We start from the raw sequence: 27,954 nt of genomic DNA, 5'->3' as shown, positions 1-27,954 counted from the left end.
GGCAAATTGCACTCGCTGACCTGACAATTATCAACAAGACTGATCTAGTGGGAGAGGCGGAACTTGCTCAAATTCGAGACACTGTCAGGTAAACTGGTCTTTGTTCCTCGCTGAGACGTTTGCACATGTTTAAAATGATAGATTTGGAAGAAGAAATAACATTTTCTTTTCCCCACCCCAGGTCAATAAACGGTGTGGTGAAGATCCTGGAAACGCAGAGATCAAGGTAGTTAGCGCTGTCACGTTCACAGTGGGGTCTTTTTTATCGTGAGATCCATGGTGAGATTATCAAGTCTTTATGTGGCCCGGCCTCCCTTCTTTGTTAATAAAGTGTGCCGGATGAACTCCACATGCTGGCCCTGCTTAGATCTTCATATCAAAGATGAAGGTGTGACATTACACCAGAGGGACCATCTTGCCACACACACTCACATGTTGAAACAAGCAACAGAAAGTACTGCATCCTGAATAAACACCAGACGTACACGTATGTTTGTCCACCCTCCTTCTAAAAGAGTTCATACAAGGGCAAGAAGATGAAAGAGGCCACGCAACGTGGGGTTGATTACCCAAAAAAAAAAAAAAAAACACACACACAAACAGTCGGAATCTATTTTAAATCACCTTTAAGGAGCACCTGATAAAGATGGAGAATCTGTACATTCGCTTTTACCAAATATCTGTTAAGGAATGTAAAGTGCCACAGAAAGACTACGGTAATGTTTTCTTCTCTAACAGGGTGGACCTCTCAGAAGTTCTCGACCTTCACTCTTTTGACTGTAAGGATGGAGCAAAGTAAGTTTCCACCTGTCCATGATTTCACAGCAAAGAGACATTGCACCAGTGTTGTCTGCCCTGTTTTTATTGGCCCGCTGCAAATGATATATCACTGATTATGGCCTGTACAAGAGGCTTGAATTCACCCTATATTCTGTTGCACTTCTCAGCTTCAACACAAGCTGGAGCTTGTCACTTAAACACTCTCCATTAGCTCAGGGGTCAAACCTTTCCAATGTGTTGAAATTAAGGGTGGAAACTATAGAATTTCAGTTGATGAATGAGACCAAAAGCAGAGTAATCCTCATGAGTCTTATTTTCATGTGATATACCCAGTATATTAAGAAGCTTAAAGCCGATGAAAATGCACAAATATATGCCCATCATTTTAATACAAAATCTGTCGGCTGATATTTCAGGTGAGCCAAATTTACAAAAAATGTTTAAAAAGCTGCTATGATAGTAAAGATTTCCAAAATGCGTAGGTAAATTTGGCACGCAAACATGCAAGTTTAAAAAAAAAATAAAAGTTGATAATTCCATTTTGAAAAATACAAGGAATTTTTTGCTGAAGAAAAAAAAAAAAAATCTTTCCTGCGTCACATTAACTTCAGTGCATTTGAGCCCGTGCGCAAGTAGTTTTGAGTTTAATCAAGCTAACAGAATACAAATAACGTAGTATTTTTACATGCTTACATGTGCATTTGTTATGGTTGAGTACAATATGTTTATAGCACGACCACTTCCTCTTTTTGTCACTCCCCCCCCCCCCCCCCCCCCCGCGACTTCCACATCCCCCCACCACTCGCCATTTAATACCACTGGGAGCAACTTTGCTCGGCTACGTGGTCACTAAAACACGACACACCCGCCTGGCTCTCGATCGATTCCACTTGTTGCACAAGAAAAGGGCTAGTCCTTTTTAAGGAGTAGGAGAGATTGTAATAGGCTATTACAATCTCAGAATTTTAACTAGTTTCGTCGCGAATGGAATAGTATTTTGTAGTTGTTAACTACAGTTCCACACAAACGTACATTGCGCATTTATCTTAGCAATTGGAGGCGTGAGACCCATTTTTTGAGTGTCCCAAACTTCCAAGAAAGTGCATTTATCAAGGTTACATCGGCCGTGATTTGTGTGTCTACGGCCACCGAACAGAATGCTGTAACGACGCGAGCACCTCTGCTTTAGGACGCGTTCAGAGTTTGCCACAAAATGCTCACTGTCGCCAGGAACGCACCCTCCATGGAGTTTCAGAATCGGCACCTTTCAAACTCAATTTCTCGAGGTTCTAGGGCATTAATCGGAAAATGATGATTTTTTTTTTTTTTTTTTTTAAAGAAATAAAAAAGGAATTATATGGAAGTGTATTTTTCGGCCTTTCGGGTTTCGGCCAAGTGTTTCCAGTTTTTGGTTTCGGCCTAGAATTTTGCTTTTCGGTAAATCCTTTATATACAGTACATGCCAAAAGTTTGGACACACCTCCTCATGCGTGCGTCGTCTTTATTTTCATGACTATTTACGTTGTAAATTGTCACTGAGGGTAGTAAAACTATGAATTAAAATGTCTGGAATTATGTACTTAGCAAAAAAGGGTGAAATAACTAAAAACATGTATAATATTCTACTTTCTTTAAAGTAGCCATTCTTTGCTCTGATTCCTTTTTTTGCACACTCTTGCCATTCTCTTGATGAGCTTCAAGAGGGAGTCACTTAAAATGGTTTTTGACTTCCCAGGTATGCCTTTTCAGGGTTGATTAGTGCAATTTATTGCTTTATCAATGGGGTTGGGACCTTCATATGTGTGCATTGAATGAGGTGTGTCCAAACCTTTGGCCTGTACTGTTTGTGTATTATATATATATATATATATATATATATATATACAATGGGGAGAACAAGTATTTTATACATTGCCAATGGCAGTGTATCAAATACTTGTTCTCCCCACTGTATATGTATATATATTATATACACACGCTGTACGTTTTGACTATATATCATCGTGTTTAACGAGTGAAAGTGGAAAGATTTCAAGTTGGCCTTTGCATACTTAGATTATTCTGAAAGCAGCCCCTATAAGTTTGGACATTATCATGTAAGACAGTAGCTGTGAAAAACAAGAAAAATGTTAGCAAATTAATGAAATAAAACAATCGCATGGGAATAAATGTTTAAAATGCAAGAAAAAAAATCATTTTAACTGGTAATAAAATTGTAATAGGCAATAGTCAGTCGTAGGGCACAGATACAAACACCCATTCGCACTCCTGATCACACCGCCTCTGAGTGGGAATCGACCCTACTCTGCACTGAATTCAAATCGGATGCCCCACAACACCATCAGCGACATGCTAAACATGTACCTTACAGTAAAGTGACGGATTTCATTACAGGACTTTAACTGCATGTCATTTGAATGTGCATGTGTCTCTAATCAAGTATCTGCTGAGTGTAAACTGTAATATTTCTTATTGTGCTGGTTGCTAGGTTGCAGTGATACTGGTGTTCTGCTTCGAAGGCCTTTTGTTGCCCGTCTGTCTGGAGCGTGTAGCCAACAGTCTTTGACACTGTTGCTTGCCATGTTTCTCTTTAATTAACAGACTCTTTTATTGTGCATGCCCCCCACATCCTGTTGCACCCTGGGGTGGTCATCATATTGTGTCCCTCTTCTCTCCTCTGGTAGAATGTCATTGTCATGAATAGAGTCAGTGTTCATCCCTTCATGTGAATGAAACGGGCCGCGGCGTTAAAGCTCTCTTACATGCCCTCGGTTAGTATGTGAGGCCAGCTGCAGAGGATTAGAGCTGTGTGTGTCCGCTGACTCCTGAGGAGTCCCCCTTGTCCTAACAGATAGCTCCTTTCCCCCTCGCCTTTGAGAATCAGGGAGGGGGAGCGAGTTCAGGGAGCCCTCCTCCCGTTCCCCCACCAGAGCCCAAGCTGGCTGTTTGAAGCGGGTGCCCCCTGCCGCTCCGCCTGTGTGGTACTAACTAACAGCGCACCGGGCTCAAACTGTTGGGCACAACATTTAGCCTCCTTGTGAGGTCAGTGACACTGAGAGGTGGGAGGCCCGACGGAGAGAACAATAGGCCGAGTTTGTTTGGTGGCCGCAGTGGGTGTTTTGTAGGCATTAATTGCCATTCCTAAAGTTTTCACAAGTCCATTGAGGGGTGTTGTCTTTATACTTTGGACTGGGGTGCATTATAGTCATCCCCACCTGAAGTTAGCAGAACCCCCCCACTCTTAGAGGAAACTTACATATAGGTTTTTATTTGAAAAGAAAAAAATATATATAAATCTTACATGAAAGTGGCATATTAAAGCATGAAACATTTTCAAAAAAGATTTTTTTTAAAGCACTTAGACATGGGCCACGAAATGACTTTGTGTTTTCCAGTGTTGTCAGTAACGCCTTGTAATGCGTCACTGTAATCTGATTACTTTCTTTCAGCAATGGGCCATCTAACGCATTCATTTTTCCAAACCAGTAATCTGATTAGTTTCCTTAGTGTCTGTGTGTTACTATTTTGTTATTGCCTCATAAAGTATGTAGAATGAAGAATATTGTTGTCATGTACGAAGAGCATTTTGAATAGAAAATGTCCGTTTTCATGATAACCGCTCATAGTTACTTCCTGTTTTGCTCTCGAGTCACACGCGCAAAGTGTTTTGGGACTGAGAAAGAAATGTTGTCTGTGTGCCTCCATGAACGAACGTATTTTTCCTTCATTCTGGAGGGTTCCAGTGATAGGCCGCTATGTTGCCGACCGTGTCGTAGCTTTGCCGTTGCAACAGCGGATAGTCGTCGCTCCCGCTCATCCTCGCGAAGTCCGCAAGAATTGTTTACATTATATTCGTGTTGCACATTCATACCTTGAGGTGACGTGTTCGTCCAGCATTTTTGGAATATGTTCTAAGTCCGATTGAGTGAAAAGTGCTTAGTTGCCGCCACATCTTGTGGCCATATTGACCACTGGTGTGTACGGCGTACTTAAGGATTGTGCGCGCGCATTCGCAACCGCCCCCACATTTGTGTTTACTGCACTGTGCAATTGATTTGTGTGTTGTTGATTATTGTGCTGTCAATTTGCATTGTTTTCCATTTGCATTGCTGTTAACCCTTACCCGAAATTCAGAGTTTTTGACAGTAGGGTTAATCTTCGAGTTAGCGGGGGTTTAATTAGTCGGTGGCGTTGATTTCAACAAATGCCATGCAATTTGTCAATTTTTGGTCAGTTTCAGGGCTGCGGAGTGGCTAAGCTAGCGCGAGTCACTGCTGGTTGAAATTGATTCCATCGACTAATTAAACCCCCGCTAACTCAAAGATTAAGCCTTCAGTGAAAAATTTTGATCATCCCCTCTAAATTAAATTATCGGAAAGTTCATTACATGCGATAACATTTTTCTGTTGCCATTCTTATGTTGAGGTGGCAAAGGGAGAAAAATTGGTAAAAAGTAACCAATAAATTACTTTAAAGTAACTTAGTTACTTTGATAATAAAGAGTCAGTAAAGTAACTAGATTACTTTTTAAAGTGTAATCAGTAATTAAATTACTTTTTCACGTAATCTGTGACACTGGTGTTTTATATGCTAGAGATAAAGAATCTATGGTCAGCCAAGCAAGTTTTTAAAAACATTGTTAAGCTTGCATGTTTTCTTTAAAAAAAAAAAAAAGTAAAAGAATGTGCTCAAACCACATATGAGCTTTGTTTCATAGAAAATAAACAATTTCTACAATGTTAAAAACAGATGAAGCCTTCTAAATTCGAACTGTGCATTTCATCATTTGTGTGGGTTGGTGTGTGTGTCGGTTTTTTTCCCCCTCAATTTGACTCTGCATCTGTAAGCAGACACATCATAATTATAGAATAAATAGCTCAAAAAATACCCCAGAGTTGCCTGTTTTTGTGTGGCTTCCACCATTTTTACCAATATCAGCTGCATTCAAATACACCTGACAGCAGGCTGGTGGTAGCATAGTCGTAGTCATGCATCTCACATTAGCAGTGTAGAAAATATCCACTTGCGTTGCAGTGGTTCAAGCACAAACACTATAAATGTTGTACTATAACAGTTGATGCATTACAGTAATTATGATAAATTTGCACATGTCTACACCGAGAATGCTTATGTGCATGTCACCTCTTTTCTGTGTTTCCACAGATATTTTCACACTGTTATTTTAGATAATTAACAATTTTGAGACTAATTGTAAAAAGAGAAACAAAAATACATTGTCATATAATGAAACTCCCAAAGTGACACTGCTTTTAAACAGTTTCCTGTTCCAAAACTATTGTAGGACCTTAGCCATTGTGTAACTTGATTTGTAATAAATGTAAGACTAGGCTTTTAGAAAACCTCACGTGAAATGATATTTCTCCTCTTGATAGACTGGAAGAAAAGCTGCACTTTGTGAAACCCAACAGACCTCATCTTGACAAGGTATTTTTTTACAGTAACTATCCCACCTTTTATTAATTCACGCCCTACGCCTTTGTATTCCGTTTTGTTTTTTTGCTAATTACTTTCGGCACATCATTTCCTGCTAGATTAAGGGAATGCATTCTCCTTGGAGCTAAAAAGCATCCCCTCGGGTGACGACACCACTGTGAAAACTTCCTCCCCTATTTTTCTTTTTGAGTGCAGTGATCAACTTTGAGGTGTTTGATGTTATTTGTTGTTTCATGAATAGAAGACCTTTGGGTTATGTACGTTGTACATAAATTTCTTTGAAAATATCTCTATCATAGAGTTTTGACATGAATTAATTTTTCACCTGTATAAAAATCAAGCACTTCAAGATTGAATGTAATTTTTCAAATGTATTTTGAGATTTTTTAATAGATGTTTTGTTTAGAAATTAACTTAAATGGCTCATGACTGCAGTTTGGTTTCCGGAGTTTCATGCCCATTAAGTTTTACCACAGGATGGATGCTGATGAGACGTGTTTGGATGTGTAAATAACACCATTGTCGTCTGTTTTCCCCACGTTCTCTTTTCCCGCATGAAACTCTACCCTCCCTCAAGTAAACCCACAAAACACACCACCCCTCCTTACCCTGTTGCTCTTTTCATGTAAATGAGAAGGCTGTTTTTCTGTTGTTATACCAAATGACAAGGAAGTGTGTAACCTTAACACTTAAACACTAAACCAGCAAATATCTGCAAAGTGCCCCTTTAATGCCACAAGGAAGTGTAGAGGAGAGGATGAGAAGTGAGGGGGGAGGGCAGGGTTGGCTGTTTCAGGCTGTTGTACGCAGATGAAGAGAAGTGACGAGTGGAGCTGTGGTTTTTGACATGACAATGTCATCATTTGGGGTGTCTTTAAATGGTCATAATGGCTTTTTTTACTTCACTGGTCTGAATTAAAAAGTATAATGAGTCGTTTCTCAAAAGTCTGTTGTTGTATTAATAAGGGATGTCCCGATCGCATATTTTTGCATACAAGTCACCTTATTTTAAGAATCTGCAGATACAGACTCCCGGTACGAAACCGGAAAAAAGTTGTTGTTGTTGTTGTGTCATTTATTTATTTATTTATTTTTTTAATCTGAACAAAAGTTCCAAAAATGTTACAGTACTGTATACAGTACTTCTTTTTCCGGGAGTGTTGCAGATTATAAAATGTATATATTTTATTTCTTTTGGCAATGCAAAAAGATAATTTAATGCCTAGTAATAATTGTATTAGTAACACTGACAGGATGCAACATTTGGACCATCTGCACAAAACAAATACTACAAAGCACTGCTTTATTCTGGAAGTCGTAGACATGTTATTTTTCAAAAACAATATGAAACTTTATTTGAAATTTATTGAGTTTTGTGTAATACATTTTAGAAAAGCTTTGAAACTAGAGATGTCAATCGGGTCCGATCACTTCATTTTCAAAGTATCGGAAGCGGCAAAAAAATATCGGCCATGCCTTTTTAAAATTTTTTTTTTTTTTTTTAAATTAAATCATTTTCTAATTGTATTTAACGTTACAGACATAATATTTTGCACTCATCCAGAGTCTTTAGTTTAGGCTTAAGGTAGGGTTATCAAATTCATCCTGATAACGGCGGTAATTAATTTTTTAAAAAATGTATCACGTTAAAATATATGCAACGCAATTAATGCATGCACTGCACGACCCACTCACGCATTGTCGCGCTCAATTTGTAATGGCGCCGTTTTACCTATATGGAAAGATAAAAGGCAGCGTAAAATGACTAGAGTGAATTTTGGCAGCCTTTTTTTAATTGGCTAAAGCCTTACAATCCCTCTCCCTACGATTAGAAATATCATGGGAAGCAATGTGGGGAAACAAGGTAGCGATTGATCTTTTTCTTAACACCTTATGTTATTTCCCAACGCAGAGAAGATATATCAATGGGTAGCACTACGCACAGTCATGGTTCCACTTCCCATCATGCATTTGGGCATGGCTACAGTATCATTTACTGAAAGCTCAACAAATACACTAGATGGCAATATTTAGTCACAATATACAAAGTCACAAGTCTTTCTATCCGTGGATCCCTCTCACAGGAAGAATGTTAATAATGTAAATGCCATCTTGAGGGTTTATTGTCATAATAAACAAATACAGTACTTATGTACTGTATGTTGAATGTATATATTCATCCGAGTTTTATTCATTTTTTTCTTAATGCATTGCCAAAATGTATATGATCGGGAAAAATGATTGGAATTGAATCGGGAGCAAAAAAAAGCAAAAAACTCGGACGAATATATACATTCAACATACAGTACATAAGTAACATACAGTACATAAGTACTGTATGTTGAATGTATATATTCGTCCGAGTTTTATTCTTTTTTTTCTTGATGCGTTGCCAAAATGTATATGATTGATTGGAATTGAATCGGGAAAAAAAAAAAAAAAAAAATCGGATCGGGAAATATCGGGATCGGCAGATACTCAAACTAAAACGATCGGGATCGGATCGGGAGCAAAAAAACATGATCGGTCCAACCCTATTTGAAACAGATTACGTTGATTTGCAAATTATATTCAACCTATATTTTATGGAATACATTACACAAACAATAGGTTTAACATGATTTGCAAATCAATTGCATTCTGTTTTTATTCATGTTCATCACGTCTCACAGCACTCCTGCTTGTTATTTAATATCTTAAAATATGCACAATTGTGATGTCTTGCATTGGATCATGGTGTACCAATGTTAACAGATGCTGTCATTGAATAGTGCACAAAAGTACCTAAAATTTCATGTCTTTTGTCTTAAAATGAATCCTCTCCTTTGTCAGAGTATTTTAACAGTGACATTTGAAGTAGCGGGAAGTCTTTCAGAAGATGCCCTCAATGTTTTCATTCAGGTACAAACGCATGTTGTTGTCCTTACTTTGCATCCCCACTCCCGATGCCCAATTATCTCCCTCACAATGCACCCCTTTGAGAACATAAGCTTCTCTTTTTCCACACGTTTTCCAGGATCTCCTCTGGGAAAAGACGCTACGAAACAAAGAGGGGCAACCTATGACTGTCATCCGCTTAAAGGTACAGTAAAGCACAATGGTTGCCTCACTGGCGGGTGGCCATCAATAACCCGCTTCCTTTTTATCTGTATTCATGGGTCCTGGCCCCTTTCTTTTGGGTTAATCCGTCACTTGCAACATGTGACTTGCGTGTTCCTAGGGAATGGTGTCGCTGGCGACCAAAGCCCACCAGGTCATGCTGCAGGGGGTCCACGAGTTGTATGAGCTCAATGAGACTCCCCAGCTTTGGGGGGAGCAGCCGCGGATCAGCCGGCTGGTCTTTATAGGTAAAGAAACACAAACACTCACTGCCTGCTTTTCATGCAGGTTTCCCTTCATTTACTTGTGTCAAAGCTGTTCTTGCTAATGTTCAGTTAATGCAGCTAATGTGTAACATGGTCATTGAAGCATGAGTCTTTATAACTAACAAGAAGGACCATTAAGAAAAATCCACATTATATCTAATGGACGAATACGATAATATAATTTTTTTAATGACTAAAAGGATAAAAGGAAGTAAACTATTGTTTAAAAAGGTTATAAGGAGTTTTTCGGTTTGTGGCCCAAAACTTTGGAATTGTTTGCCTTATAGAATTGGGCTACCTGCCCCCCCACCCCATCCATTTATTAAACTTATATATAATTATTCCCTGGCTTTTAACACTGCATGAAATTAAACTCTTTTGGTGCCTTTTATTTGTTTTATTCCTTTTAATGTCTGGTTATTTCCATTTTAATCTACAGTGGTACCTCGACATACGATCGCTGCGACACACGATCTTTTCGACATCCAACGTGAAATTTGACTTCCGACGTGAAATTTGACTTGCCATTTGTTTCTACATCTGACGATATGCTCAAAATACGACGATTTATGACAGCGCAGCAGTTTCTTTGTTTTCCCGCAAGACGAACGCACGGCGGATTTTCTTGTGAGAGAAATTAACATGGGTTCCAACAATGTTATTGCAAGTGTTGAAAAAATAACAATGTGAGGCTTACCATTGAAATTAAGATGGAAATGATCAAACAAAATATGCGCGTGGGGTGCGCGTCCGTGAACTGGGTCAACAATACGGCCGTAGACAGTCTATGATCTCGGTGGTCCTCATCCGTTCGCCAGTCTTTATAAGCTAAGGTGACAATAATTATTATTGTAACATCGCCAAAGAAATCACCAGCTTCATCAGGTTTTTAATCATTTATTTCCGAACTTTTGCAACACAACATGTCTACTGTCCACGTAGCTGAACAAGTGAAGTGAAAATAAAAATTCCTACCTCACTTTGACACGTCAGCCAAGCAGTGCGTTCAGGTACACCACGCAAAAATACATCTACCACATTGGAACCCGATTTCTTTACATTATTAAGGGTATTATTATTATTATTATTACTGTTGTTATATTATTCCAATTTTTATTCAAAATGTATTTGTTTTGCTCTGTGTCATTGCTATATGCAATAGTGTTAGCAGTTTTTATTGAGGATTTAATTTAGGTTTTCGGGCTGCGGAACGAATTCATGGAATTTTAATGTATTCTTATGGTAAAATCCTGCTCAACAAACGACCATTTCGACTTCCAAACAAGGTCCTGGAACGAATTAACTTCGTATGTAGAGGTACCACTGTATTTTGTATTTATTTTCACTGTACAGCACTTTGTATTAAGCTTCTGTTATTTTAAAAGTTATTTATAAATAAAGTTGAGTAAGGTTGTACACATTTTTTGACATTTTTTTGTTTGTTTTGTTTCAGCTACCCTAAAAACATTTTTTGTCCATGAATGGTAACAATACATATGGAAACTTTTGGACTTAGATCTATCGTAACCTTTATCAGGCCGAAACTGGCTGATTTTTGCACAGTTCGCCACGTTAAGTACAAAAGGAGGAGAATTTTATATATATATATATATATATATATATATATATATATATATATTAAGAGTGTGACAATATCTCGATACAGCGATATATCGCGATATTTTGCAACCCGATGGGTTATCGATATGCTCCCGCCAAGAATCGATACTTTTATTTAACATATTGGCCATACAATGGAGTATGGATGCTGTAAACTGCTCAATGTTTGTTGAGCAATTCCTTGGCGGCCCACTAGGGGCGCTCGGGAGTGGCGGTGAGGGTAAAGTGCGCACAAGTTGTCTAGAGAAGAAGAGAGGACGCTCCAAGTGGGTTGAAAAAATAGAAAAGCTCCGTGAGAACGGTGGAGGAAAAAATGAGAAAAATATTGCTACAAATCACACATGGGGACACACTTTAGATTTCACACCAACAAGAAAGGAAGTAAGGTGAACAAGGACTTTGCTGTATGCAAGAATTGTCTAAGAAAAATAAGTTTCACTGGGAGCTGGTGACGTAGTGGACACGGGAGTTTGTGAGCTTCGCTTTCATCACTTGAGGTAAGAAAGTTTTGCAATGTAATTGACTTTTTAATTTACATGTATTATTTTGATGACATTTGGTGTTGAATGATATAAAATAAACCAGGACCCTAAACTGGATGAAAATGAATATCGAACAAGCCCACATGAATTTACAGATTTATTTGATATTATTTGAGAACCAATTTCCATCTAGTTTACTACACAAACTGTTATTACTGTCATTTTGATACAATAACCTATAAAAATGGTTTGAATAGGTTCCAAGATATATAAAGTGATGTCCATGATAATTAATGTAGCCTACATATTAATAATAGGTAATTATTGAATTTTTAATTTCTATACATTCAATTCATATTTTTTTTAATTCAATACTTCCAACACAAAAAAAAAAATCAGGATTTCAACTCAAACGCTATGAAGTAGCTAATATTTTTTGTTTTATTTTGTTGTTTTTAAGGTGAGGAAGACTGTGACTGAGCAAGTCTGACATCTTAAATGCTGAAGCAGATAGCGGAAGTGCTCAAACCAAGCAACAAAGGTCATATACGAAGAAAAGACCCACCAATTTTATCATTGCCCCACTCCAAGCTCAACTGCTGACACCTACGGCACTTTTTATTTATTTATTTTTTTTTTTATTATTTATTTAAAACTTTAAAGAAATTAAGGGTGCCATTCATCATGATCTCTCCAAGCGATATCAGTGGTCGTGGTTGGTTTCCTCTATATGTGCAGGGGCACAATTTGCAGGGGCACAATTTGCAGTAGATTTATATTTTACAGCAATGTTGCACAGAAAAGGTGTCACTGATTAATAAATGACTTAAACAGTATTTTTTCTATTTTTAAATATCTTTTTGTTTTTTTTTCCGTTTCAACAATTGTATCGTAGAATGTCATGTATCCAATTTCTGACCAATATATCGATAATCGCTGTATCGTGATATAATCGTTATCGTGAGCCTTGTATCGCGAATCGTATCGTATCGTGAGGTGCCCTGAGGTTCCCACTCCTAATATATATATATATATATATATATATATATATATATATATATATATATATATATATATATATATATATATATATATATATACACAGTGGGGAGAACAAGTATTTGATACACTGTGAATGGGTTTTCCCATTGGCAGTGTATATATGTATATACATATACATACATATATGTATGTATATATATATATATATATATAATATAAAGGCTGTCAAACGATTAAAATTTTTAATCGAGTTAATTACAGCTTAAAAATGAATTAATCATAATTAATCGCAATTCAAACCATCTATAAAATATGCCATATTTTTCTATAAATTATTGTTGGAATAAAAAGATAAGACACAAGACGGATATATACATTCAACATACGGTACATAAGTACTGTATTTGTTTATCATAACAATAAATCAACAAGATGCCATTAACATTATTAACATTCTCTTGAAGTGATCCATGGATAGAAAAATTTTAGTTCTTAAAAGATAAATGTTAGTACAAGTTATAGAAATTTTATATTAAAACCCCTCTCTGTTTTCGTTGTATTAAAATTTTCAATCAAAAAATAAACTAGTAGCTCGCCATTGTTGATGTCATGACACCATGCTCACTCCCCAAACCCATAAAATCATTTGGACCTAAGCGCCAGCAGAGGGCGCCAAACAACAAAAAACAGGTAACAAGTAACAAGCGTACACTGCTTACACTGCTGTCATTTTAATCTGAGCGGGGCATGTGCGTTAATTGCGTCAAATATTTTAACGTGATTAATTTTTTAAAAATTAATTACCGCCCGTTAACGCGATAATTTTGACAGCCCTAATACATATATATAATATACGGATGCCTCAGGCTGATGTCATTGACTTGTAAAGATTGTTGAAGTAACAGTTTCTTTCTTTGCTGTATCTCTCAGGAAGGAACTTGGACAAAGATATTCTCCAACAACAAGTCGTCTCCACTGTGCTACAAAGCCATGGATAATGTGAAGCTTTTTATCTTGGAAAACTATGAACTCTGTAGTGATTCTTTTGATTTCAGTCACTCGAGAAAACTGAAAATCAAGCTTAATCTTATTCACTGGAGTTGATGAAGCATACCTGAGGTTAGCTATAATGTTAAAGGTCCAGATACAGTATACAAGAAGTCTTTTTACTCAGAGAAGTGCCTTCTGTAAACAATGATAATAATGTGCTACAGTATTTCACTTGTATAAAGTGCAAGTAAAATTTTATATTGATTATGATACTATTTTCATTTAAAGCAACACTAGGTAACTTTTCCGTATTGGTTGATTTTAGCGACGCCGGTGGACAGAAGCGGTAGTATTTGGTCTTAAGCAGTGTTGTCACAGATTACTTAAAAAAGTAATTTAATTACTGATTACCGATTACACCTAAAAAAAAAAGTAATCTAGTTACTTTACCGATTACTTTATTATCAAAGTGACTGTTACTTTAAAAGTAACTTATCAGTTACTTTTTACCAATTTTTCTCCTTTTGTTGCCTCAACATAAAAATGACAACAAAAAATGTCATCGCATGTAATTGACTTTTTCACATAAAGCTTAATCTTTGTGTTAGCGGGGGTTTAATTAGTCGATGGATTTCAACCACCATTGACTCGCGCTAGCTTAGCCACCCCGGAGCCCTGAAACTAACAAATAACTGACAAACTGCACGGAATTTGTTCAAATCAACTCCAACGACTAAATAAACCCCCGCTAACTCCAAGATAAAGCCTAATGTCAAAAATTCTGAACTTCCCCTTTAAAATAAAGACCTAGCTGTTAAAAAATTGTCTATAAAAGTTGTAAAGCAATAAAACAAACGACAAAAAATATTGAAATGAACAAGAATCCTACAACGTATTTCATAATGGGTCAAAATCATTTTTCGAGCAGATCATGTGACTAGCACCTAAGACACTAGCTTTTGCTTTGCTAAGCCAAAACTACACCTGTGGAGGCAAGATGGGTATTTAGAATTTCTGTAAACCTAAGCTTTCAAACGCAACCAACAAAAACTGAGCTTGAACAGTTTTACATATATGTATATACAGTATTGGCCAAAAGTTTGGCGACACCTCAAAGGTGGACACTTTGAAGAATGTTGAATATAAAACCTGTTTTCAGTTATTTCACTTTTTTTGCCATTCCACGTGTTCGTTCATAGTTTTGATGTATTCAGAGAGGATTTACAATAGTAGGGAAATATATAAAACGTAAAAATGTTTAGGTGTGTCCAAACTTTTGACTTTTGTTTCAGTCATCAACATGCTTTGCCCCTAGCCCCACAAAAGTAAAACTCCGCCTATGGTTACAAACACTGACAATAAATTGTGCATAAAGGCTGGTTACAAACTGTAGAAGTGCTGGCTGTCTTGTTACCTGTAGGCTTTTTCGAGTTTTGTCGCGTTGTCCTGTAATTCCAAGTGCTTCCTTGTTGAATTGGATGTAGAGTTTTTAGCGGCCGACAGTCTTTTTCAGCCAGCGTAAAAGTTTGCTACGCACGGAGATATTTTTGTCATCTTTACTGGACAGAAATGTGAAGTAATTGCTGTATTTCCAGTGAGCAAAGGCATCCCGTTGCGGTATATATCCTGCCTTTCACTGTTAGCCTCGCTGCCTCGTCAGAATGCTACTGTATGTTGTTGACCGCCGTGGCAGACAGCCTCAAACAGCATCGTCATACACGTGACCCCCCCCCCCCCCCCCCCCGATGAGAAATGCTCTTCGTACATGACTACAGTATTCTTCATTCTACATACATTATGAAGCAAAAACAAAATAGTAACGCACAGGCACTAGGGAAACTAACTTTAATCGGATTACTGGCTTGGAAAAATGAACGCGTTAGATTACTCGTTACTGAAGAAAGTAATCAGATTACAGTAACGCGTTACTTAGTAACGTGTTACTGACAACACTGGTCTTAAGGAAGACTGCGTTTCCCATGAGGACCAGCGCACACCCGCTGAGTCTTAAATTCATGATCTCTCTGTCACCTGCAGATTCATTTCTGTTTCCAGTGGCTTTGTGAAGGATGAATAGTCATAAGGTAATGAATCCAGTTGCGGCAAAAAAAAAATAGCATGTGACGGTTGGCAACCGTGTGGCTTAGTGTGGCTGACCCCACACCAGCGATGTCACACCAGCAAATGAAAGCCGGGCAAATGTTTACTCTTGAGTATCCTGGCAGCCTCCCTTTTTACCCCTCCTAGGGCAAAACTTTTTGTTTGTTTTGAATCCCTGCCATCTTTGCAGAAGTCGCGCAAAAGCATTCACATCGACTTCCGTCTTTATATTGAATGGGTGGGAGAAGTGACGTATGCCGTAAAGCAGTCAGCATATTTGTAGGGTTTTTTTTTTTGTGTGGCAGGGTTCCTGCCACCCTCCTTAAAGTTAATTAGTACTAGTGAAAGCAATACAGACCCCGTGAAGATATAAAAGAGGTGTCATTCAACTAGTTGTCAGTTGATATGTCATCACAAATGTTAAATATTTTATAAAGGTTGAAAAGTTACCTAGTGTTGCTTTAAGGCTTCAAATTTCACTGTCTTTGCTTTTTTCAGGGTACCCGCCTATTTCAGGGTACCCTTAAAAACTTGAAAAAGTCTTACATTTAATAACCGTAAATTAAGGCCTTTAAAAGGTCTTAACTTTTGTTTACAAGTATTAAATTTTATTCTCAAATGTCTTCATTTTTTCCCTGTCTTATCTGCATGATTGAGCTAATAACTGTATAATAAGTAAACTGACAAAAAAACGTATGGAACAGTGAGTCGTAAAATTATTTTTCATTTTCCTCTTTAGCGATCTCTAACCTATAAATGGACGGTTTCGGTCGGAAATCCAGAATTACGCATTTTCGAAAATGCAGCATTACGTTTGAGCTTTGGGATGGGAAAGTGCAAATTTAACCCATCGTGGTTGAGTCCTTCGGCGCGCTGCGCAGCCCGAACCACTTGACCAATCGGCACCATTCAAGTATCGACACGTCCGGAATTTTGGCGCGACGCAGGGATTTATTCAAAAGTCCCCGATAAATTTTCCGTTTGCCCGTAAACGGCAATCTTCCGGAAAAAAAAGCAATTTTCAAAATGTATCTATTCCTACAATTTTTTACCAAATTACATAATTTAGGTATCAAAAATTCCGGGATGGTGAGGGGCATAAAAGTTGTATACAGAATTTGAAAAAAAATTTACGGTTCCCCAGAAATTTGACAAAAACTTGCCCGTTCATTTTTAATGAGAAAAAAAAAAAGTTTCAAAATATATCTAGTCCTACAATTTTTCACCAAATCACACAATTTGGGCATCAAAAATTCCAGGACGGGGAGGGGAATAAAGGTTATTAACACAATTTGGAAAAAATATACGGTTCCCCGGAAATTTGCCAAAAACCTGCCCATTCATTTTTAATGGGAAAAAAAGACAAGTTTCAAACTGTTACTAGTCCGTCAATTTTTGACGAAAACACACAAGATGGGCGTCAAAAATTCCGGGATGGCGAGGGGCATAAAAGTGACAGTGGAAAAAAATTTTTGATAAAATGTACGGTTTCCCGGCAATTTGCCAAAAACTGGCCCATTCATTTTTAATGGAAAACAAAGAAAAGTCAAAATGTATCTAGTCCTTCGATTGTTGACCAAATTTGGGCATAAAAAATTCCGTGATGGTGAGGGGCATAAAAGTTGTATACAGAATTTTTATAAAAATTACGGTCCCCCGGAAATTTGCCAAAAACTGTCCCATTCATTTCTAATGAGAACATTTCCCATTCACTTACAATGGGATTTCCAATTGAATTTTTTACATTGCACTGATGCCATTGACGGCCATGCATGTCGAATCTACTGATGCCAATGTACTTGGATTCAATTGATTTTATGGATGTCGATGCCATTGACGGCCATGGACGTCCAAAATGTTTCACATTCATTTTCAATGGGGAAAAAACAAAATTTCCCCAAATCAACAGATGATGACCAGATATCAATAGGACCTGTCCCCCAAACATCCCTGACTCCATTGACGCTTATAGGGGTGCTGCCATTGACGTCCATGGACGTCCAAATTTTTTCCCATTCATTTTCAATGGGAAATGTTTTTTTTTTTCCCACAATCAACAGAAAATGACCAGATATCAATACGACGTGTCCCCCAAACTTCCCCAATTCCGTTGACGCTTATGAAGGGTGCCGCCATTGACGGCCATGGACGTCCATGGACGTCTAAATTTCCCATTCATTTTCTAATGGCATTTCAGCATGTTTTTACATTTTATTGATGCCAATGTACTTGGATTCCATTGAAGCCTATGTAAGTTGATACCATTGACGTCCATGGACGTCCAATTTTTTTCCCATTCATTTTCAATGGGAACATTTTTTTCCCCCCAAATCAACAGAAAATGACTAGATATCAATAGGACGTGTCTCCCAAATGTCCCCGATTGCATTGCCGCTTATGGAGGGTGATGCCATTGACGTCCATGGACGTCCAAACTTCCCATTCATTTTCAGTGGGAATTTTTTTTTTTCTTTTTTTTCCCCGAAAATCAACAGACAATGACCAGATATCAATAGGACGTGTCCCCCAAACTTCCCCAATTCCATTGACGCTTATTAAGGGTGCTGCCATTGGCGGCCATGGACGTCCAAATTTCCCATTCATTTCTAATGGGATTTAATTTGTTTCATGCCATTGATAGGCATGTTTGTCCATTCTATTGATAGCCTTGGGCGGGGCTACGATCTGTATAGCCACACAGGAAAGACCAGGTGTAATTTCTCCAGAAATTGCAGTTTCAAGTTATTAATGAAAAAGTTTAGAATCATTAATTGATGTCTAATATTTCGTTTAAAAAAAAACGACTTTAAAAAGGTTATTCACTCGCATATTTTCAACTTTTAAACAAATCACAATGAAATAAATGGCATCTGTAAAAAAGTCACAGTTAGATGATAAAAAATCGATCCAAGCAAAGAAAAATTGGGGGGGGGGTTTAAAAGGGTAAATATATAAAAAAAAAGAACATCTCGACCACTCCTTGATGTCTGCGATTTCTGCATTGCGACCCTTGTTATATTACCATGTTTCACCCATAAAATCCGGCTGTGGCTATTCACATCAGTGTCTTGACACTCGGTGATACAAGATTGAAACAAGGTAAGTACGCGATAATATCTCATTAAAATCACGGCGTCTTTAATTCTGCTCTTGAGTGCTCTCGCCTCCAGTTAGGGTTTTGCCATGTAATTTTTTATTTTATTTTTTTTTAATGCCCTCCTGTTCAAAATTTTTCATCCCCCAGAAAATAGAGATTTTAAGCTTTCCAATGATGTATCGCACATGCATATAGGACAATTTTGAAATTTGGTCAAATTGGGGTGTCTCAGAGCGGAACTTCCTGTCACCTGAGTGTTTTCCACCATATATAATTTATTTTTTGAAATTATACGTTGATTTGTTTGGAGAATGTTTTAAAGTGGAGTCATTGTAATAAGCGCCAGAAAAAACGTGCATAAGTCAACTTGTTCTTTTCTGTTCATTATGAACATGGCTTAAATGATTAACAAGTGTGTTGTAAGGTGCTGCTGGCTCCCACTTAAAATTAAGTCTGTCCACGCCATACTTGATACTAATAGCGACTGCATGTGGCGCCGTCATGTGAAGACCATTACGCGCATACACGCTTGTAGGGTCAGGTAAGGAAATGGGTGGAGTTTTCCCAGCTTTGCTGATTTGCAATGCAAATATCGTTTTTGTTAGTGTTTTTTTTTAAGCACATATCCGCTCACTTTGCTTTGAGGATGGCTGTCGCTTTAGTGAATCTGTCATAAATCCCCGAGCTTTGGCTGCCCTGCACATAGGTTGAGAGATGCACGCAGGGACTCCGTGCAGCTGGGCCGTTTCCTTGTCGATTCTGATGCTGATTGGGCTTGTTAAGAGCGACCATTGGCTCTTTCTGCTCTGCCCCGCGGGGGATCCCCACCACGGCCATTTTCATGGTCACGTCCCCCCGCGGCCATTCAGAGATTGCAAATTAAACTCGCAGGGACGTGGAGTCCCGTAAAGATGGAAACACTTGTTTATCACGAGTTATTTACGAGGCTTAACAACATCCGACATTCCATAACTGAGCCGATCAAGGGTTAAAATGCCAAATCACAAAAATACTGTTGTATGATTTTTTCTTAATGGATGAAATGTGTTAATCAGTGTAGCTTGGTAACTAAATTTTATATAATTAGCCCTTATTATTTTTGCTTTGTATAATTTTGCCTAAACGTACAGCTTTTATTTATGCTGACATTGTTTTATTTTATGCAGGACAGTGATAATCAGTTAAGAAATTCAATTATCTGATATATTTTAAGCCCCAAAACGTTTTTTCCTTGTATTTAAAACTAATTTGTGTAGGATCGAAATGGATTTATGGCGGAAAACACTCAGGTGACTTGAATTTCCGCTCTGAGACCCCCAATTTGGCCAGCTTTCAAAATTGTCCAACATGCATGTGTGATACATCATTGGAAAGCTTAAAATCAAATTTTCTGGGGGAAGAAAAAAATTTCAACAGGAGAACGTTTAAAAAAAAAAAAAAAAAAACATTTAAACCACAAAACCCTAACTGGAGGTGAGAGCACGCAAGAGCAGAGTTAAAGACGCCATGACTTTTACGAGAGTTTATCGCGTACTTACCTCTTTTCGATCCAAAAACTCCCATGTTGCATGTATCACTGAGTTTCAAGGCACAGCTGTGAATGACCACAGCTGGATTTTGGGGGGATTTTATGGGTGAAACATGGTAATATAACAAGGGTCGTGATGCAGAAATCGCAGACATCAAGGAGTGGTCGAGATTTTCATTTTTATATATTTACCCTTTTAAACGTTTTTTTTTCTTTTTTTTTTTTTCTTTGTTTGGATCAATTATTCATCTTCTAAAATACTGTGGAAAATGCGACAGTCACGAAAAAAATACAATTAAACGACAGTTATGAGGTAGATAATCGTGACTTTTTTACAGACGCCAGTTTTTTCCATTGTGACGTAATCTTTAAAAGTTTATGCGAGCCACGCGAGTGAATAATTTTTTAAAGTCCTTTCATTTTTAAAACTAAATATTAGACATAAATTAATGATTCTAAGCTAAAAATGACAGACATTTCGAATAATAAATACAATTCTTTTTAGGGCTAGGTTGAAACAAAAGCGGTTGCGCAATGTCTGTAAAAGGGGGTTTCCAGGGTAAAACGGACACATTAAAAATAGTTTGGGGACTTAATGCGCCATGAATCTGCTATGACAGCATATATTGTTCTATCAAACACAACAATTCTTTTGGCTTAAAATACACCAGTTCATTTTAAAGAGGGGTGCAAGAGCAGAAACTGCTTTTTTAGCCTTGTCTGTGTTTCTGCCATATACAGTGTATCACAAAAGTGAGTATACCCCTCGCATTTCTGCAGACATTTAAGTATATCTTTTCAGGGGACAACACTGACAAAATGACACTTTGACACAATGAAAAGTAGTCTGTGTGCAGCTTATATAATAGAGTTAATTTATTTTCCCCTCAAAATAATTCAAATATAGCCATTAATATCCAAACCCCTGGCAACAAAAGTGAGCACACAGCATGGGAACTACGTACATCCCTAAATGTCCAAATTGAGTACTGCTTGTCATTTTCCCTCCAAAATGTCATGTGACTTATTACAACAGTGCTGTCAGCATTGCTGCAGAGATTGAAGAAGTGGGGGTCATCCTGTTAGTGCTTAGACCATATGACGTACTCTACATCATATTGGTGTGCATGGCTGTCACCCCAGGAGGAAGCCTCTTCTGAAGACTGTACACAAGAAAGCCCGCAAACAGGTTGCTGAAGACATGTCAACAAAGCACATGGATTACTGGAACCATGTCCTATGGTCTGATGAGACAAAGATTAATTTGGTTCGGATGGTCTCAAGCATGTGTGGCGGCGACCGGGTGAGGAGTACAAAGATAAGTGTGTCATGCCTACAGTCAAGCGTGGTGGGAATGACCCCCCCACCTCTTCAATCTCTGCAGCAATGCTGACAGCACTCCTGTAACGAGTCACATGACACTTTGGAGGGAAAATGACAAACAGTACACAATTTGGACATATGTAGTTCCCATGCTGTGTGCTCACTTTTGTTGCCAGGGGTTTAGATATTGATGGCTATATTTGTAGTTATTTTGAGAGGAAAATAAATGAGCTCGTTTATATAAGCTGCACACAGACTACTTTTCTTTGTGTCAAAGTTTCATTTAGTCAGTGTTGTCCCATTAAAAGATATACTTAAATATCTGCAGAAATGCGAGGAGTGTACTCACTTTTCTGATTTATGCGCCTATGATGCTTCAAATAAATTACTTATTACGTGTTGCCTTTTGTTGTGAATTAATTGTTCCAGATCAAATCAGCCACGATGCTTTTTTTCACTTTCAATAGGCATCTGTTGTCACTAATTTGCACTGTACATAAAATTATTTGTGTTTTTATATTATTATTATTATTATTAGTTTTGTGTTTTAATTAACTTTTTCAACTTGATTCGGCATTTACTTGAGAGCAAAAACACAAATGAGAGATTATTACATCTTAACTCATTCCAAGCTATTGACCGTTATAGAGATCCAATCCACTGGGATGGTTGGCATTGAGGGATCATTTTTTACACCCAGTCCTCCCAATCAAAGTGGATTGAACGTCTGTCGCTGTCAATGGCAGCCAACTATTATTGTACTTGTAGCGTCAGGGGTTAATTATATTATATTCTGTAGGAATATAAGGGTTGATCATGAATGTGCATGATTCGTTTGACTCCCCCACCTGTTCGCGCTCCTCCTTTGGCCCCCGCTGTGGCAAGGAGGGGCTATTGTGATAGGTCCACAGGGCCCCCACCCCCAGTGGGGGGGCTTGGGGTTTACCCTACTGGGCAAATTCCTCCCATTTTATAAAGAGTCCTTCTTTGGGGCCAGGTTACAGCACAGGAGCACATGTAGCCTACTTTGACGCACGAGTGGTCTGGGTTTTTACGCATGCACTGCGCGTGGTGCTTCATTTTCTGGGGGCACTTGTTCTTTTTTTTTTTTTTTTTTAAACTTTGCCATGACATTGTCCGGTGGGTATCACTCCTCCCTACACGCCAAGTTCCTTCTGGAGGAGGACGAGATTGACATCGTGGGTGAGGTCGAACACGAGTCCGCGGGACCTTACGTAGACTTAAGATGCGGGGCCGAATTGGACTCCTCCGGAGCGGACTCATCCGCGGAGAGCGAGAGCAGCTTCTGTTCCGGGAAGGCAGGTGCGAGTGGAAGCCTGGTGAAACCTCCTTACTCCTACATTGCCCTCATTACCATGGCCATTCTGCAGAGCCCCGTGAAGAAGCTCACTTTGAGCGGCATCTGCGACTTCATCAGCAACAAGTTCCCCTACTATCGCGACAAGTTTCCGGCTTGGCAGAACTCCATCCGCCACAACCTGTCGCTCAACGATTGCTTCATCAAGATCCCGAGGGAGCCGGGCAACCCCGGGAAGGGCAACTACTGGTCCCTTGACCCGGCCTCGGAGGACATGTTCGACAACGGCAGTTTCCTAAGGCGCAGGAAACGATTCAAGCGGAACCAGCCCGAGTGCGGGAAGGATGGACTCGTGCTCTACTGTCGGCCCTTCGGGCAACCGTATTCGCTGCAGGGGCGCGTCAACCCGGCTGCTGTGAGCTACGTGCCCCTCCAGGACAGCGTCGTGATGCCTTCGTCGTCCTATCACTCTTTGCCTCAATCTCAGCGCGCGTGCGCTGGACACAAAGAGTTTGGAACTTCAATAACAACAGAGCCCATCAGTCGAGGCGCAGAGGCCAAGTGCTCCTTTAGCATAGACTCCATCATGAGCAAACCGACTCTCTCTAGTGGGAGTTGCCACCAGAACTCCCTGGTTTACCCCCGATTTTTGTCAAATCACGCGGCCTACTTAGTCCCTACACTTCTGCAGAACCCCACAACCCCTTTTGGGGCCCATGCCCGCTTGCTTAGTGGGGCCTCTTTAATAAGTGAGCAGTTAAGACCATCATATTCAAACTGCTGATGCGTTATTAATTTTTGGCAATATTTTTTGGAATTGTGTCATCCTGCTAAGACACATGTTTTTATTTCTTAAAGAAATTTATGAACTGCATGATATTTATGTCGACATCATCTTGAGGTCATTTCTATGTGGCTTGAGCTAGTGGTACTCCAGTGAATTATATGGTGCCCAACATTTACTGTAGGTACAGTAACTACACTTCAATGTGCATCAAAAACAATACAGACATAGATATTGTTCTGTGCTGAGTGTATATTTCATATAATTTTTGAGCCACTCTAACATTAAGCACAGTTTGATAATGAGTACTATGTTTAATGTTTAAATGCCTTTTTTTTTTTTTTTTTTTTTTTTTAACCATTTAAATTGCGCCTGCGTAGTACTGGTGGCACCCGTTTTCCACTTTTAGAATCACTGGTTCAATTTGAGAAAGATTTATCTGTTTACAAAGGTTGCAATATAATAACTGATGAATGTTCTGTTAACAACTGACTGGAGAAATAAATATTACGACTGAAACTACATCTATGTGTGCTCCATACTGAGATTTCAAAAGTACCTACACTACTTCTTTAAAGTATACAATCTCATTTAGAAAGACTGCTAAAAGTAAGTATTGGTACAACTTCTTCACTAAAGTACATGTAAAAGTAAATTTACTTTACATGTACTTGTAAAGTGCTTTAGGACAATATTTTAAAAGAAAAAAAACTTTATTGCTGCGATTGGCTATCAACCAGTTGAAGCCTCGTGAAGATAAGCTATATGGAAAATGACTGAATAGTTTTCACTGTCAACTTTGTCGAGGGCATAAAATAAACAAGGCTATGATGGCAAAGTTTCAAATTTTTGTCAACAAATAAATAAATATATGTGTGTGTGTGTGTGTGTGTGTATATATGTATATATATATATATATATATATATATGTATATATATATGTATTTTTATTTTATTTTTATTTTTTTAATCAGTGAAATAAGTGACAATATTGCAAAGCTGAAATTGTGATCTGTTGGAGAAATTAATATATATAAAAAGTACGGGTAATGTAACGATAAGTACTTCACTCAAGGTTTGGCACCCCCTATTGGGTCAGAGAGGCATGGTAACTACACACTGATTTGTATTGCATTTTGACTTATATTTGTAAGGTAAGGGGCATTAGGCTCAATGGGGAAGTAAACTCTTCTGATTACCTACAAGTTCAAGGTCACAACCTTGCTATCTAATCCCTTATTGGTCAGCATTTGTGATATAAAGGGGTTTAGCAGTCAGAGGAAAAGCTATAAGAGCGTTTTATTGTAGTTTATGAATAGTAGGCGCTTCATATCGTAAAGAGCTTAACAGTGGTCCTAGTTACCCTATTCATTGCGCGAAATAAAAATACATAAATAATGTTTCCGCCCGGTTTCGAACCGGGGACCTTTCGCGTGTGAGGCGAACGTGATAACCACTACACTACGGAAACTGATACCAATGAAGGGAAAGTATTAATATTAGTATTGGTATCAATATCAGTATCATTGTTATTACTAGATGTCAAATATCACTGCATTTTCTTGTACAATAAAAGAGAGGGGGAAAACATCAGAGCACACCGTTGAAAAAGAACAATTATGAACAATTCCAAGCCACCCTTTATTCCCATCAACTGTCATGAACATCATAAATATGCTAAAAGAATCACATTCAACTTAGCCTGCATATTACAAAAAATTAAAAATTGGTGCAAAAGGCTAGTGAAGTCCTATCTTCATTCGGCCACAAGATGCCGTCATTAACCAACTGTTGCTACAAAGGTAATGTCAATTGATGGGAGAAAACACATTTAATGTCGGTTTCGTGCAAATACTGTATACAAAAGTACATGAAAACGTTTATTTTAGTTTTAACATGTGAGACTGCTAAAATAATTGTTAGGACTGGGGGTAAGGAGGGGGACTTGCTATCACAATTTTGCAATTAAAAACGTTTGTTTTTACTATTTAAACTACACAAAAATCATTTCATACTATTATATGTATATTGTTTAGGTACAGTTCCAACTGTCCAGTGCTATCAGTCGGAGTCTATTTTTGTTTGAGCTCTGCCTCTCAGATGATTGTGGACCCTCCCATCGCTCTTCATTCCCCCTCTAGTGTCAGTTGTTCATGCTTATTAGGAAGAGGGTTGCTGTCACACGGTTCCGAGGGATGTAGCAGCTCTCCGCCGAGGACGCCCCCACAAGCAAGTCACTTTTACAGGTTGTTTTGTTCTTGTTGGACCCGCCACGACGATGGAGACGAGCCCCATACCGGTGGTGACGGTCCAAACCACCCCCTTTGACGACCAGCGGCCCGGTACCAACGGGCTGCGAAGGAAGACGGCCGTGTTCGAGAGCAAAAAGAACTACCTTCACAACTACATCCAGAGCGTCCTGTCCTCCATCGACCTCCGGGACCGTCAGGGCTGCACCATGGTGGTGGGCAGCGACGGTCGCTACCTGAGCCGCGGGGCCATCGAGGTCATCGTCCAGATGGCGGCAGCCAATGGGGTGTGTATGTGGGGGCACATTGAATAAACGGACCCTATTTTTGTTATCTAATTAATCTTTTCTTCTTCTTCTTTTGTTTGTTTGTGAAAAAATATATTCAGTATTAATCTAAACCACTTAACTCTTCATAGGGCAGGTAACTAATACAAACATGAGTGCACACATTTTGGGTCATGTAGGTCACAATTTTAACACTTGATATACACATGTGGCCAAAATTTGATGTCCACCAATGAGGACTCCAGGTCTCAATCATAGTTATGTATATATATTTTTTAATGATAATTTTTTCCCCTAATATTTTTTTAAATAAATGAATAAAAATCAAATGTACAAATGTGAATCAAAAGAGAAATACACTCAGGTTATGGCTCCAAATAGCACTCTAACGTTGATTTATTTATTTATTATTTGATAGTATTTCATTCATTGCATGTTATTGACAGAGACATCCATATGAAATGGGATGACTGGCTGTGAGTCCTGATGTTTCAGTGCCCTTGATGGGGCTAGCTGGATGTCCAATCCATTTTGACTGGGAGAGGCTGGCAGCGATTATTCGCCACCAGCCAATCGATCAACATCTCAGTCTTATTGATATGAAGGTTTGTTTAATAATCAACAATAAAGGAATTGAATTGAATTGAATAATTAAAAAAAAAAAAAAACCTTCAATCAAATGTCTGAAAGTTTGCAGAAACAAAATTGTAAAAAATGTCAAAATTGCTTAGTATTTTTTATTGCTTTAGTTAAAATGCAACTGATGTCATTAAATCAACAGAAAGCCCTTGAATCGAATCGTGGCAGTCATTGTAAAATCAGCAGATATCGTGTCATTGTCCAAAAAATCGGTATCATATTGTCGTGAAAATGGTCATTTATACCCCTACCACGTCGGTGTGGTGTTAATAGCTTCCCAGACACTTGCTGGAGCAGCTGACAGAAAAAAAAAAAAAATTCTGTGCCATTTGTAGCGATAGGCATCCAAACCATTTTAAATGGGAGGGTTGGCAGCTATCAAAACTTTTGAATTATCGCTGCCAGGCCTACCAGTTCAAAATAAAAGGACGTCTAACGCCGTCAATGGCAGCCAAAGAGTTCATGACAAAGTCCAGTAAAATAAGCAAAAAGCAAAAAAAGAAACAAGGCTTCAGAATCATGAAAAATCAGGACTTTCTCTTGGCTCTGAAATGCTGTGACGTTTCCTTTAAACTCATGAAATCACACCTTGAAAATAAGTAAATAAATAAATCAAAATAACAGATTGAAAATGGATGGATTATAATTAGAACTTGAACATGGTTTTGGGAAGGTGTGATCATGATTCGACTGTACAGTAGAATACCACATTAAAGTATGACTTAGTTGCCTCTGATTTCCTGATAGGAAGTGATTTACATCTGAAGATTCTGCCAAATAGCAACAATATTTAAATAGAATGTAAAAAACTTCCTTTTCCATCATAGTTTTATTCTTTATTTCAATTTACAAGTCTGAGCTGAGCGATATGCCTGTGTGCGCTGTTATATTCTGTCAGCATATGTTGCTGGACTATTTGTGTTCAAATAGCAGTTG

At 38.3% G+C, this 27,954-nt stretch overlaps 3 protein-coding genes and 1 non-coding gene across 4 annotated transcripts in view; 3 read left to right on the top strand and 1 right to left on the bottom strand.

Annotated features, from left to right (window-relative positions):
• cbwd (COBW domain containing) overlaps window positions 1–16,472 on the top strand; it is a 29,843-nt gene extending 13,371 nt beyond the window's left edge. Inside the window, exons 9-16 of the mRNA XM_057832543.1 lie at window positions 2–88; window positions 182–226; window positions 739–795; window positions 6,174–6,225; window positions 9,067–9,135; window positions 9,251–9,316; window positions 9,455–9,581; window positions 13,634–16,472. Coding sequence (XP_057688526.1) covers window positions 2–88; window positions 182–226; window positions 739–795; window positions 6,174–6,225; window positions 9,067–9,135; window positions 9,251–9,316; window positions 9,455–9,581; window positions 13,634–13,701 — 571 coding nt within the window. The 3' untranslated portion in view covers window positions 13,702–16,472. The remainder of the gene's footprint in view (window position 1; window positions 89–181; window positions 227–738; window positions 796–6,173; window positions 6,226–9,066; window positions 9,136–9,250; window positions 9,317–9,454; window positions 9,582–13,633) is intronic.
• Window positions 16,473–22,868: 6,396 nt separating this feature from the next.
• foxd5 (forkhead box D5) lies at window positions 22,869–23,843 on the top strand. The gene has a single exon (XM_057832745.1). The coding sequence runs from the start codon at window positions 22,869–22,871 to the stop codon at window positions 23,841–23,843; it is 975 nt and encodes a 324-aa protein (XP_057688728.1).
• A 1,398-nt stretch (window positions 23,844–25,241) lies between these two features.
• On the bottom strand, window positions 25,242–25,314 carry trnav-cac (transfer RNA valine (anticodon CAC)). Its single transcript has one exon. It is a non-coding gene; the product is annotated as a tRNA-Val (tRNA).
• Window positions 25,315–25,991: 677 nt separating this feature from the next.
• The window catches only part of pgm5 (phosphoglucomutase 5), a 28,383-nt gene continuing 26,420 nt past the window's right edge, over window positions 25,992–27,954 (top strand). Inside the window, exon 1 of the mRNA XM_057832850.1 lies at window positions 25,992–26,379. Coding sequence (XP_057688833.1) covers window positions 26,122–26,379 — 258 coding nt within the window. The 5' untranslated portion in view covers window positions 25,992–26,121. The remainder of the gene's footprint in view (window positions 26,380–27,954) is intronic.

Source organism: Corythoichthys intestinalis, chromosome 3 (assembly GCF_030265065.1).
Source record: "Corythoichthys intestinalis isolate RoL2023-P3 chromosome 3, ASM3026506v1, whole genome shotgun sequence".
Lineage (NCBI taxonomy): Eukaryota > Metazoa > Chordata > Actinopteri > Syngnathiformes > Syngnathidae > Corythoichthys > Corythoichthys intestinalis.
This window is presented reverse-complemented; position numbering and strand designations above follow the sequence as displayed.

What these genes read in the sequence shown, in the direction of transcription:
- foxd5 (XM_057832745.1), top strand. Translation starts at nt 22,869, where the DNA reads ATGACATTGTCCGGTGGGTATCACTCCTCCCTACACGCCAAGTTCCTT.